Source organism: Lethenteron reissneri, chromosome 69, assembly GCF_015708825.2.
Source record: "Lethenteron reissneri isolate LAM-NWPU_2019-01 chromosome 69, ASM1570882v1, whole genome shotgun sequence".
Taxonomy (NCBI): Eukaryota; Metazoa; Chordata; class Hyperoartia; order Petromyzontiformes; family Petromyzontidae; genus Lethenteron; species Lethenteron reissneri.
The window spans coordinates 3,314,806-3,328,470 of NC_083847.1; the positions used below are offsets into that span (position 1 = coordinate 3,314,806).

At 51.2% G+C, this 13,665-nt stretch overlaps 1 protein-coding gene across 1 annotated transcript in view; it reads right to left on the reverse strand.

The window, feature by feature from the left end:
- Positions 1 to 3,558: 3,558 nt before the first annotated feature.
- LOC133360783 (tumor necrosis factor receptor superfamily member 3-like) overlaps positions 3,559 to 13,665 on the reverse strand; it is a 35,679-nt gene continuing 25,572 nt past the window's right edge. The window contains exon 7 of the mRNA XM_061579658.1: positions 3,559 to 5,737. Coding sequence (XP_061435642.1) covers positions 5,517 to 5,737 — 221 coding nt within the window. The 3' untranslated portion in view covers positions 3,559 to 5,516. The remainder of the gene's footprint in view (positions 5,738 to 13,665) is intronic.

A 13,665-nucleotide genomic window follows, 5' to 3' on the forward strand; every position in this document is an offset into this window, starting at 1 on the left:
GGCTGCCATCTTCTCAGAAGGGCGGAGCGCTGGGCCGGCCAAATCCGAAGCTCCGTTGAAATCGCCGGTGGACATTCCATCTCTCCGGCGACGACTTCCCTTCGTGAAAGAATTTACAGCCGCCAGCGGCGGCTGGGTGGCCTTCAAGCGGCAGTTCCTGACGAACGCCGACTTGGCGGGGTGGACGGAGGTGGAGGCACTGAGAGCACTGCCTGCCGCCCTTAATGACGATGCTCTGGTGATGTTTCTTATCATCCCGCCGTCGGAGAAGGTCACACTGACTCAAAACCTTGACCAAATAGCAGCAATTTACGAACCACTGTCGAACATGTGCCACAAGTTCGCTACGCGGAAGAGGGGGGAAAGCCGAGACTCTCCTCGCCTTCCATAGTGCACTTTTGGTGCTAGCGAAGGCTGCCTTTCCGAGGATGAACCACGACGGAGTCGACTCGTTGGTCGACGGAGATTGCTTGCTTTGGCTAAGGACCTCAACATCGTCCTGCCAGCTGTAGACGACGACAATCTTTCGTCCATCAGGGTTGCGAGATGCATCCAGGCTCAACAGCTCTTGCAACGGCACAAGGGGTTGGCGGCGTGTACCGCACCCCGTGAGGGGCCGGATACACCTGAAGACATGGAGCCCGTCCCAACCTGCACATCGACCCAGAGAGGAGGTGGGCGAGGGGACAGAATGGTGCAACGGGTGGACGACCAGCGACGGCAGAAGACATTTCCCCATCCCGGGAGCAACCCTGTCATGTGCTACAGCTGCGGCCTGCCGGGGCACGTCTCGTCGGGTTGCCGCGTGCCACGACGACGCCTCCCCGGACCACCGCCATCATCCTTCGCTCCACTGCACCCTAAGGTGAGTAGCGACACATTCCACACTCGGCCCCTGAATCCACCTCACCCATCTAGAGCATTCGGTTTCCGTTCAGGTCGCGTGTCGATCTGATGAGATTGGACTCGATTTTATGATTACACAAGCTCTGTGTGTGGTATTATCAGGAGGTTCAAATATTGCTTTTATGCGATATCATTCATATCTCCAAACAGCGCTGTGAATAACTTTGGAGATTGATGGTCACCCAAACCGACTCTCCTCTCAATGTCTAATGTACAAAGGTGATATTCCATGTAACCTCAGTGTGGCCGCTCCTATTTTTGTAAATGGTTTTAAAATAATTTAAAGATATGTTTTATTTACGCCTTGGTGTGGGATATCTCAACTTCTACTCAGTCTTGATTTTTCATGATGAGATTATATGCACAATGGTCATTGGAATTCAATGGTCTCCTCCATAAGCAGATTAACAGTGGGTCGATGGTAGGGACATCTATTCTAGAACCTCTTCTGTGGCCTCGTTGTCATCCATGGTAGTAATTTGTGTAATATCTGAAGAATTGTAAACACTCAACAGCCAAGGGTTATAAAAAAAATATTCAAAAAAATTACTAAAACTAAATATTTAAATGTTAACTTGTTATAAAAAGCAATCTAGGTAACTGCATTTCACATCTTAATGAACGGGTATCTCGTCACCCTTCCAGTCCTTCAAAATCGACACCCTCATGGAGGTGCAATCATTTGTAATGGCCCGCACCGATATTTAGAGAGGGAATTATTTAAACGTCAAAGTTTTCGGGTGAAATTGATGCAGCATGTGCTTGCTTGAAGTGCTAAATGACTCTTACATTCAGTTTTTCCATATTCAGCTATATTTTTTAACGCATGTTTAAAATGAAAACTATTCTCGTCACATCCTCGTGTCTTGACACTAACGGAAGTTTCTTGTCCCTCTCTTGCCTTGGTATTGGCTGCCATCTGCAGAGTGAGTGTAGAACTGCGTCACAATGTACAGATCCAAAACGCTTTGAAAGTGTCACTTAAATCACCTTTCTGAGAGTGGTCTGCAGAGGACGCGACAATTTAATAATCGGTAGAGGGGTACCTCGTAGGTACAGGGTAGCACGGTTGGCTACGTACGGTGCGAAAGAAGGTCAACATACGTATATACGTACCTGCCCATCTGGGTGACCGAGGGCAGATGTAGCAATCATAGAAGGGCCGGAAGAGGACGGGGGGCAGGTGGGGCGTGTCGTGACAATCTGACAGTGACCAACAGGGGACGTGAAAATCTGACCGTGACCAACAGGGAACGTGACAATCTGACAGTGACCATTGGGAGAGGTAACGCTACAATAATGGGGTGCATTACAAGTCCAACGTTTCAGAAATCTTTTTTACACTGATTGAGTACCTTCATGTATTATTCACGCGCTCCACCCATTTAGCCGAGTGGTCTGGTAGTACAAGCTTCTGTTGAATTGGTCTCAATGGCTTTTATTGAAAGAGTCCTTCACCAATTCTTGCCATTGAAATGCATTCCACCCAAATCCTGCTAGGCAGCAGCACGGCAACGCACTGTGTGGAGCCGTGTTTGAGGAACGCACAGGGCACCAGCCATGGAGAATGAAGCCCTCTGGATGGTCACACAGATGGGGCTCAATAAGTCCGCGTGATGACTTCGTTGTCCACTTTTGAGAACATGGCAGCTTATAATAGAGAACCTTCAAGTCAACCCCGAACTCTGTAGGATGTCAGTGAAGAGAAGCGAGGACCAGACTCAGACCTACGATGTGAAATGACTGTTATCGTCCATATTGTTTAACATGACCTGTGAATGACTGGGCTGAGTCGCATATGAAGTGGGAAGCTAAAGTTGTCACTTGTATATCAACAGGAACATTCGCACTGCCACCAGAATGAGTGGGATGGTGAGAAACTACAAGCAACACCTCGGTGTTCGTACTTCATTTATTATACAATTTGTAGATTGCAAGCACTTTGTGAAAGAGCAAAGGCAGCATTCAATTTTGATGAAATGTAAATTTATGTCTTATCTGCATAGAAGTGGTATTGAGTACCATCACATATCAAATTCAACACGATGTTTTCAAATGATTTCACCACAAAGTATTACTACATAGAAGGGAAGTAATACAATAATAAAAATAAAACATAATAAAATAATTCTCAACGCTTCGGCCACAACACAAGCAGCCGTCCTCAGGTGAAAACCAGGTCTGTCGAGGCGACAGCGTCTGAATGAAACAGCACGTGCTTGGAGCATATATATAAGCTGGGTTGGAAGGAGGGGGAAAGAGCGCCTTGACAAAATAACTTGCATATCAAGAGGAATTTAGCATATTTATGGGAAATGCAGGTATGTATTAGTACTACTTATGCCCGTGCATTATGCAGGATTAGCAGCATCAAAGGGAGGGGATATGAGAAATGCTATTCCTGCATAATGCACGGGCATAAGTAGTACTAATAACATACCTGCATTTCCCATAAATATGCAAAATTCCTCTTGATATGCAAATTATTTTGTCAAGGCGCTCTTTCCCCCCCTTCCAACCCAGCTTATATATATGCTCCAAGCACGTGTGCTGTTTCATTCAGACGCTGTCGCCTCGACCGACCTGGTTTTCACCTGAGGACGGCTGCTTGCGTTGTGGCCGAAACGTCGTGAGAATTATTTTATTATGTTTTATTTGTATTATTTTATTACTTCCCTTCTACGTGACTTTACCGAAAGAACCAAGAAGATGAATCCCTGCAGTCACGAAAGCTTTAAATCGAAATTTATTACTACATAGTTTAACAATCAGTAAAAATATATACGCTGTATAAAGGTGCAAGTAAAATATATATTGAAGTTAGGTGAACATACCCATACAATTCCTTTTTTTTAATCTCCCAATGGGAGGGGTGGCTAGCCACCTGGCAGTTTACAAGGGCTACAAACCTGAACTTCGCACATTGTCGAGTCGATGTTGTCAGTAGAGAATTCTGAACACTGATTTATTTGATTTTTGGTCCCCCACATACGCTTTCTAACCAAAAATGTTATTTGAAATAACGTTCACTATATAGAGATATAACACTTTATATAGCTGAGATGAATTGTAAAGGTTGTCAGAAAGAATGACGTGCAGTTCTTTCAAGTGAAACAATATGAAGACGAATTAACAGCCCTTCCTTTAATATAGAGATTCCAATTGCCAACTCAGCTGGCACTGCCAATCGTAATCCTAAGCGATGTCATCAACATCACTCGCTGTGACACCAAGCCTTAAGCTCATCTCAGTGGTTAATGCCCATGCCAGCTTTCACGTGCAGTAAGCGCAGGAACGCAAATGTCACAAAGCCGGTTTGCCCAAACTCCAGCTCTGTACTCACCACCCACCACCACGCTTCCGTCTTTCCGCGTTTACCAATTTACTCCTTCCCAAAAACAAACACGCTGCACGTGCCCGATGATTGTTAAACACGGCGCCCCGCTATGTAACGCACTTAGCAAATAATGCTGTCACGTGGAACACACGTGCATACACACAAAGATTTCACTCGTAATGTGAATCGACTCACATATCGTTAATTTCCGAGTTCGTCACATGGGATATGTTTAACAATCATCGGGCGCGTAGAGAAGCGTGGCACGAGTTAATTTGCATATGAACGGCGAGTGAAGTGGTAAACGTGGTGGTGGGGGTCCCGCGAGGACTGGAGTCTGGGACCCCTGCTGTACAGGCTCGAGTGTACACGTGGTGTGTATGCAAGTGGTCACAGTCCTGTACTCCGGTCTGCTTCATACACAAATGTAGTGACACAGCGCCGACTGCTGTCCAGCAGCGGCATTTGCGGTGGACAGCTAGCACGCACGCCGTTGAGCATATACACGGGTGTAGATGAACTGGGACAAGGGCCACAGAAGACCTCATCGGGAAGCCCCTGGAAACCGCTCGTGGGTACAAGAAGGGAGGCACGGCCAGGGTGGAGCCAGGCCGCGCCGAGTAGAATAAAAGATGTGGAGAGCGAGAGCTCCAGGCTGCCGGTTCTGGGAGTGGACTCATCTCGCCGCTGCTGTCGTTTTCGCAGCCTTCGTCGCTGCCACCTTCACTCGATAATTGCACGGCCGGATAGTTTTTGGCTGTCTTGGTCGACGTCGTCAGTGTAACGCGGTTAGGGTTGTGTCTAGGCTGGGCTGTACGACATCAAGAAGGAACGAGGAGAACCTGTTGAACCTCAAGAGTGTTAATAAAGAAGGTGCCTTCTGCAACTACCTCGTCTCCAACTTGTGCTACACTATACAGGTATGGCTCTTATGTGGCTGAGTTAAGGTTATATCTGTGACGTTCTAAGTGTCTATAATTTGTATTATTTTTGAAATGTAACTTAACAGTGAATTATCAGGTACAATATACCACTTAACCCCATTAATTCCGCTTAACATTTTAAACTACTGGAGTGAAAAGGTCTGGGTAGATGGTTGCACGTGTGTACGCACACACGCGGCTTACACCTCTCCTGCATATCACTGTTTCATAAACCGCACTCAATGCCCTTGGAGTAATTCTCTGTCCCAGTTTTGTTCCAGTGGGGAAACCTAACCAGATCCATTATCATATCCACTGCCTTCGTGATGTTGCAGTGCATCTGTGCGCATTTATGACTCATTATGACCGATGCAGTTGATGAAGTAGTTTCTTGCAGAGCCATTCTTGTCTCTTCCCTCCAGGAAGAGCTCGCGGTGCTGAGGGTCCTCCGTGGTGGCGGTCTTACGCTTGAGAATCCACAAGCTAATTCCCAATGCCAGGAGGATCAGCAACACAACTACTGCTGCTGTTGATGCCCATAAAGTAATGTCAGATGAGCCATCCTTGTTATCTGTGACACAACACACGTGTGGAGTATGGAGGAAAACATAAAAATACACGACACATTTTATATGTACTCTATAGCGCTCTTCATGCACAGCACCCGACAGTACTTTACATACAACAATAATGGGCATTGACCAATCTAACTCGATGATAACTGATGAAACAAAGAATTTTTATTTGGTGCAATTAGGTAGGCAGCCAGGTGTATATGGCTGCGGGTGTAGCTGCTCTCCCATTGGCTAGGGGTGGCTAGGAGCTTTATAGAGATGGAAAGCTCAGAGAAGGGGACTTGGAGACACCGGCAGCTTCCCAGAGAGGAGGCGAGCTACACGATCATCAGCAGCACCAGCAGAAGTAGAGACACAAGGTGAGCAGAGTAGACTCGGCAGCGCACCAGGAACTGTTGAGCATTATGCTGAGTCAAATACTACACTCTGCAGCATAACAGTGTCATTGAATACGCTGTATGCAGCACCAGGATCCTTAAAGTAACGAGAACTCTTCTTCTTGGTTCTTTCGGTAAAGTCACATAGAATGCAAATAATAAAACAATAAAAATAAAACATAATAAAATAATTCTCACGACGTTTCGGCCACAACGCAAGCAGCCGTCCTCAGGTGAAGAACAGGTCTGTTAAGAAGACAGAGTCTGAATGACAACCCCAGGCTTGGAGCGTCTTTTTTAAGCTGTTTTAGCTCGGGCTAAAACAGTGTCACATGGTGAAAGTCTAGTGAGAGAGATTAAACATGTTAAAGAAGCACTAAGACAGAATGGCTACAATAATGCTCAAATTAACAGAGCACTAAATGCCAAATCACGATCGCAAAGCAACACTGCTGAAAGCGATCAGATTATTAAAACAATAAAAATACCATTTATCTCAGGAGTAACTGACAAATTAGCCCGTGTTTTGCAAAAGCAAAACATTACAGTAAGATTTGGTACAGTACACAAAATTCAACAACTAGTAACGTGCACTAAAGACGAATTACCTAAATTATCAACAGAAGGTGTATATCGGATTAATTGTGTATGTGGCAGATGCTATATTGGACAGACAGGGCGTAACGTTAGTGTAAGACTAAAAGAACACCAGAGAAATATTAAACTATCACAAACACAACTGTCGGCAGTGGCAGAACATACATGCCAACAGGGACACTCAATTGATTTTGACAACGTTGAATTGTTGTGTAAAACTAGTTACTACTGGCAAAGACTAATTAGAGAATCGATTGAAATTGAGAGAAACAGAAATAACTTGAATCGCTCAGACAGCTACAGGCTTAGTGCGGCCTGGAAGCGTATTATTAAATAAGATACATTACAATTCCTTATAAGGGAAACAAACACTAACGGATTACTAATGTAGCGTAATCACAATAAAACACATTCCAAATGATTACTAATATACAACTCGCATCGTAACAATAGCCTGATTACTAATCTAGTATATAATTACAATCACTCCCCCCTTGAATCTTTGCACCTGATGAATTAATGAGTTAATGATGACGTCACCCTGCTGCTGCTCTATATAAGAACGGGAGACACAGCAGAGCCTCACCATTCTGGCGAATTGCCCGATGAGGAGGGCCGCGACCGCGGCTGGTTTTTCTCTACCGTGTCTCTGCTGGTGTCGTGCCTAGTCTCGGCTCCCTGGCTGCCTGGCCAGTGGCAGCCTCGCAGGCCCTCGGGGCCATGGCGACCAAACGCTCTGGGGTGGTGAGCCGAGGTGAGCGGGCCAGTTTGGCTGCTGCAGAGGATGGTGAGGTGGGACTGCCTGGAGGAGGGAGACCCGCAGAGGAGAGGGACGAGGCGCGAGCGTCGACCTCGAGGCAAGCGGAGGAGGACGCCTGGTGGCAGCGGGCGAGGAAGGGAGAGGCACCGACGAGGAGTGAAATGGTGTTGGCCAGCCCAGGAGAGGAGGCGGAGGAAGCACTGAGCTCGGCGGGCCTGCAGGCGCAAGGTGCCCAAAGCGACGCTGTCCAGGCAAGTCCTGGACCTGTGGGGGCAGGGCGGCCCCAGGAGCGCGCAGGGCGGTGGTGCGGAGGTTCGGCAGGGAACTTCACCCCGATACACGCTAAGAGGCATAACTGCATGCGGGTGTCCTTTAAGGAGGATGTGCCAGAGGAGGTCACGATCGACAGACCGAGGTTCGTGCGGTCAGTGATGGTCGAAATTCTGAAGGTGGATCCGGCAGATCTGTTTTGCTTGATAGCCTTGCCAGGTGGCAGGGCTTTTGACGTGAGCTTTAAGACAAATAACTTACTGCAGCGTTTTATGACTTTGTTCGAGGAGAAGGCGGGGGAACGGCCACTGTCGCTGCTGAAGCTCCAACTGCTCTCTGAGCTCGATACAAAAGTGGTCACCATATTTCTCTACAACGAGGCTCTGCCAGACCACGACGTCGAGGTGTGGCTGAGGCAGCACTGCCTGGTGCTTTCGGACAGTAAGCGGGTCCAAGACTCTTTAGGGATCTGGACGGGGGCCAGACAATGGCGGGTGAGGTTGAGAACGGCAGAAGGGGCTCTGCAACATATCCCGAGCGCCCTGAACATTGGTGGCAATAGGGGCTACGTGGTGTATGCGGGACAGCCGAAGCTCTGCAGGCGATGTGGGGCGAGTGGCCATCTGGCTGCAGCGTGCGAGGCACGGATATGTTACCGATGCAAGGCACGGGACCACGTTGTGACAGAATGCTGCGCCCCGGCATTGTGCAACCTATGCGGGAATAAAGACCACCTGTACAGGGACTGCCCGCTGTCGTACGCAAATAAGGTCCGCGCACATAGGAGCAGGGTGGCGGATGGAGAAGGGGAGGTGGCCGAGGACGGGCTGAAGCCACCGCAGCCCGGCGGGAAGATGGAGGACGGGGGTGGAGAGGTGGGCAGGCAGGGTACGCCACTGCAGGACGAGAGGGAGGAGGGGGAGATGACGTCGGAGGAAGACGCGGATCCCACGGGCCGGCAGGTGGAGCACCCTGGGGGCGAGGACGAGGAGCCCGTGGGAAAACCCCCCGACCCAACGGTGGTTGACTGGGCGGAGGCGGTGGAGGCGGGGGAGGACGGAGAGGAGCAGCAGAGGGAGAGCACCAGGAGGGAGAAATTCAAGAGGGTGGTGAAAAGGAAGCGGAAAGCGCCGCGTGGCCCAGCGAGGACGACCCGCAAACGGGACCTGGAGGCAACAGACTCCTCGATAGACGCGAGGTCGTCGGAGGATGGTGCCGTGGCGGCTAAGACCAACCAGGGAAGAGGGCTGCCCAAGGAGCCTAGGAGAGGGGAACAATTGCAGGGATTGGCTGACACAAACCTGTATGAACTATTGGACGACGGGTCTGGGTAGGGAGGGACAATGCTGGGTATGGACCTTACCGTAGCATCAGTAAACGTGAGGGGAATGTGGGGCAGGGCTAGGAGGGGGGCCATTCTACATTATCTACGGTCCCTGAAAAAGGACGTTTACTTTTTACAGGAGTGCCACTTGCCATACTCCCTTGGTCGAGAGGATCTGGCTAGGGACTGGGAGGGACACTGCTTCTGGTCCGGAAGCAATGTTAATAGGTGCTCAGGAGTGGTTATCCTCCTAGGTAGAAAGAACATAGAGGTGCAGGAGGCCCGAGAAGTGGTCCCGGGACGACTCCACTATGTCGATGTTGCATATGGTGGGGCGGCGGTCCGGCTGATCAATGTGTAGGCCCCCACAGGCGCTCCGGAACGTGTGGAGTTGCTAGAGAACGTGGCAGCCTTGCTGCTAACACGAAGACACATCGTCATGGGGGGTGATTTTAATTGCCCTCTAACCCTGGCGGACACGCGGCCAGTCGCCGGATGTCGAAAGTTGGACCCCTCCTCTAGGAGGCTGGGGGCTTTGGTTGGAGATTTTGATTTGATTGACGCTTACCGGTCGTTACACCCAAAGCGACCAGGGTTCACGTGGTCGAGTTGTTTGGGAACCGCACACTCGAGGATTGATTTCCTCTTTGTCTCTGCCAAGGTTAAGGTGGAGAGAGTGGAAAACGAACCTTCCTCTTTTTCCGACCATAAGATGATAGCTGGGGGGCTCAGAATCCCAGATGGGCTGAGGTTGGGGAGGGGAATCTGGCGCATGAAGTCGGGACTGCTGGAGGACAAAAAGGTGGTGGAGGAATTTGTCAGGCAGTACGAGGAATGGAGGAGCCTGCGGTGCTGCTTTGGCACGATAGCTGAATGGTGGGGAATGGTGAAGGGGCGAATTAAGTCCTTTTTCCAGTCTCAGAGTAGAAGGAGGAGCGTAGGGGTTGTGTTGCGGGGATTGAATGAGAGATTGGAGGGAGCGTATAAACTGATGGAACTGGGATTCCCCGTCATGGGAGAAATAAAGCAACTCAAAGATAGGATCTCTGCGGTGTTGGAGAAGCAGGCCGCGCAACTTGCATTCAGGGCTCGGGTGAAGGCGGTCGAGGAGGGTGAGCGTTGCACGCGTTTTTTCTTTAAGAAGTGCAGGAAAGCGGACAACACAATCCGAGAATTGGTATGTCCCAGGTTAGGTAGACTCAAGAACACAGAGGAGATAACGGAGGCCGCCAGGGGTTACTACAAGGAATTGTACAGGAGCAGGCCGTTAGACGAGGGGGCGCGGAGCACACTGCTAGGGGGGGTAGATAGGGTTATTGAGGCTCCAGAGGAGATAAACAAGCATATCCAGAGGGCAGAATTGGATGAGGTGGTGGGGGGATTACGTCGGCACAGTGCACCAGGTTTAGATGGGATACCGGCTGAATTCTATGTTACGTTTTGGAGTACCCTCAGGGACGACATGTGGCAGATGTATAAGGAAATTACGGAGGAAGGCCCTGTGCCAGGTTCAATGACAAGAGGGGTCATAACCCTTATATACAAGGGGAAGGGGGAGCGCAGCGACCTCGGGAGCTGGCGCCCGATCACCCTGCTGAACACCGATTATAAAATACTGGCCAAAGTTATCGCAGCGCGTCTGGGGGAGGTGGTGGGGGAGGTGGTGGGGTCTGACCAGAAGTGTGCGGTTCCGGGCAGGCGGATATCCGATAACCTCGTTCTGTTGAGGGAGGTGGTGGAAACCACTGTGGAGAGGGGTAATTCATTGGGTCTACTCAGTTTGGATCAGGAGAAGGCATTTGATAGCATCTCGCACGATTATTTGTTCGCGGTTTTGGGGCAAATGGGGGTGGGGAAACAGCTTAGACTGGATAGGGAAGCTATATCATAAGCTCACAGGTAGCCTGCTAATAAATGGAGTCCTCTCGGAGGGGTTTCCAATTGGGTCCGGTGTGCGGCAGGGGTGCCCGATGTCGCCGGTGTTATTCATAATGTGCATGGAGCCTTTTGCCCAGGCTGTCAGGGGAAGTCGGCTGATTAGAGGGGTGAGCATGCCAGGGTGTGCGGAACCAGCAAAAATTGCAACGTATATGGACGATGTTGTCATTTTCTGTGGGAATGTTGCTTCAGTATGGGAGGCCCTAAGGCTTGCGGATAGATTATTTTTGGCCTCAGGATTAAAGGTGGATGTAAGCAAAAGTGAGCTGCTGATATTCGGTGACCCCAGGTTATTTGAGGGCCGCCCGCCAGGTATAACGGTCCAGGGTGAGGGGATCAAAATCTTAGGAGTCACGTTCTATAGGGAGGATTCGGCAACTAAGAATTGGCGGGGAAAAGAGTGCATGGTGAGAGGCAGGCTGGCTGGTTGGGCAGACAGGCGCCTTTCAATGGAAGGTAGAATGTTGGTTTTGAGGGTGGAAATCCTCCCGGTACTTATCTACCTGGCCTACGTGTTCCCGCCAGGGGCGCAAATGGCAAAAAGGTTGGAGCGCCTGTTTTTCAAGTTCATCTGGGGGGGAGGGATGGACCGAGTGAAGAGAGAAACAATGTACAAACGTGCTGAGAACGGTGGGAGGCGGGCCCCGAATGTCGTGTGCATCCTTAACACGATATTTGTCTGTAATACGCTGCGACTATATTTCTCCAATGGGCTCCAGGTGAAAGCCTCATATTATGTTCGGTATAGACTGGCGTGGCTCCTGAGACGGCTAAGCATGGCGTCGTTGCCGCGCAGCACCCCCTGGCTTGGCCTCGGGTGGTTGTGCACCACGGTAAATGAATACATCACGAAGTACGAGCCGGACCGGACGCGGGGGTCATGGGTTCCCAGGGAAGTCCTGGCGGAAATGTCGAAAAAGGAGGTCTGCACAGAGGTGCCAGGTGCTCGGGGTACCCGGGCACGACAAATTTGGGAAAACGTAGCATCGGCATCCCTGACGAAAAGGCAGCGGGACTTATCCTGGCTGGCCGCATGGGACAGGCTGGAGTGCAGACTATTTATGTGCTCCCGCAGATTGGCCCGCTCACCTGATTGCCCGAGAGGCTGCGGCCTGGGAGAGAGCGCTGCTCATGCCCTCGTACAGTGCCCATTTGCCCAGGAGGTGTGGGAGTTAAGCCGACCCCTGCTGTCCCATTTTTGCCCCGTAAAGGCCACAGCGCCTAATATGATTTGGGGGATGTTCAGGCAGAGAGCGGGTGGGGTCTGGGCTAAGGCATGGGCCGTCATAAGTGCCGTAAAAGAGGCCCTGTGGATGGCGCGCCAGAAACTGATTAAGGGCGCCTATATGTCGCCTCCCGAGGTGTGCCGACTGGCCAGGGGGCTGTTGGAGAGGGTGGTGGAGGTGGAGCGGGCGACAATGGGCGGAGCAGCCACAGGCGCGAAGTGGCGGTGGCCGCTGCCCAAGTGCGGGATGGGCTGAAGTCGAAACGACCCCCCCCCCTTTCGAGAATGAGTGGATGAACGTACCCCCCCCCCCCTTTCTTTTTTGCGACGGTGAATTTTTGGGTTTTTTTCTCTCTGAGTGAAGGGTGTGAAAGAGGGGAACTCGATCGCGGCGTAGCTCGGTGGGTCGGCAGTGAAGGGGTTCCCCTGTTCCCGTTACGTTTATGTGGTTGTTCCGGTTCTTTTTGCTGTACAAGGCAGAGGCCTGCTCCTGCTTGAAAGGAAATAAAAACCTTAAATCACGACCGCGGCTGGTTTTTCTCTACCGTGTCTCTGCTGGTGTCGTGCCTAGTCTCGGCTTCCTGGCTGCCTGGCCAGTGGCAGCCTCGCAGGCCCTCAGGGCCATGGCGACCAAGCGTTCTGGGGTGGTGAGCCGAGGTGAGCGGGCCAGTTTGACTGCTGCAGAGGATGGTGAGGTGGGACTGCCTGGAGGAGGGAGACCCGCAGAGGAGAGGGACGAGGTGCGAGCGTCGACCTCGAGGCGAGCGGAGGAGGACGCTTGGTGGCAGCAGGCGAGGAAGGGAGAGGAGCCGACGAGGAGTGAAATGGTGTCGGCCAGCCCAGGAGAGGAGGCGGAGGAAGCACCGAGCTCGGCGGGCCTGCAGGCGCAAGGTGCCCAAAGCGACGCTGTCCAGGCAAGTCCGGGACCTGTGGGGGCAGGGCGGCCCCAGGAGCACACAGGGCGGTGGCGCGGAGGACCGGTAGGGAACTTCACCCCGATACACGCTAAGAGGCATAACTGCGTGCGGGTGTCCTTTAAGGAGGATGTGCCAGAGGAGGTCACGATCGACAGACCGAGGTTCGTGCGGACGGTGATGGTAGAAATTTTGAAGGTGGATCCAGCAGATCTGTTTTGCTTGATAGCCTTGCCAGGTGGCAGGGCTTTTGACGTGAGCTTTAAGACAAATAACTTACTGCAGCGTTTTATGACTTTGTTCGAGGAAAAGGCGGGGGAACGGCCACTGTCGCTGCTGAAGCTCCAGCTGCTCTCTGAGCTCGATACGAAAGTGGTCACTATATTTCTCTACAACGAGGCTCTGCCAGACCACGACGTCGAGGTGTGGCTGAGGCAGCACTGCCTGGTGCTTTCGGACTGTAAGCGGGTCCAAGACTCTTTAGGGATCTGGACGGGGGCCAGACAATGGCGGGTGAGG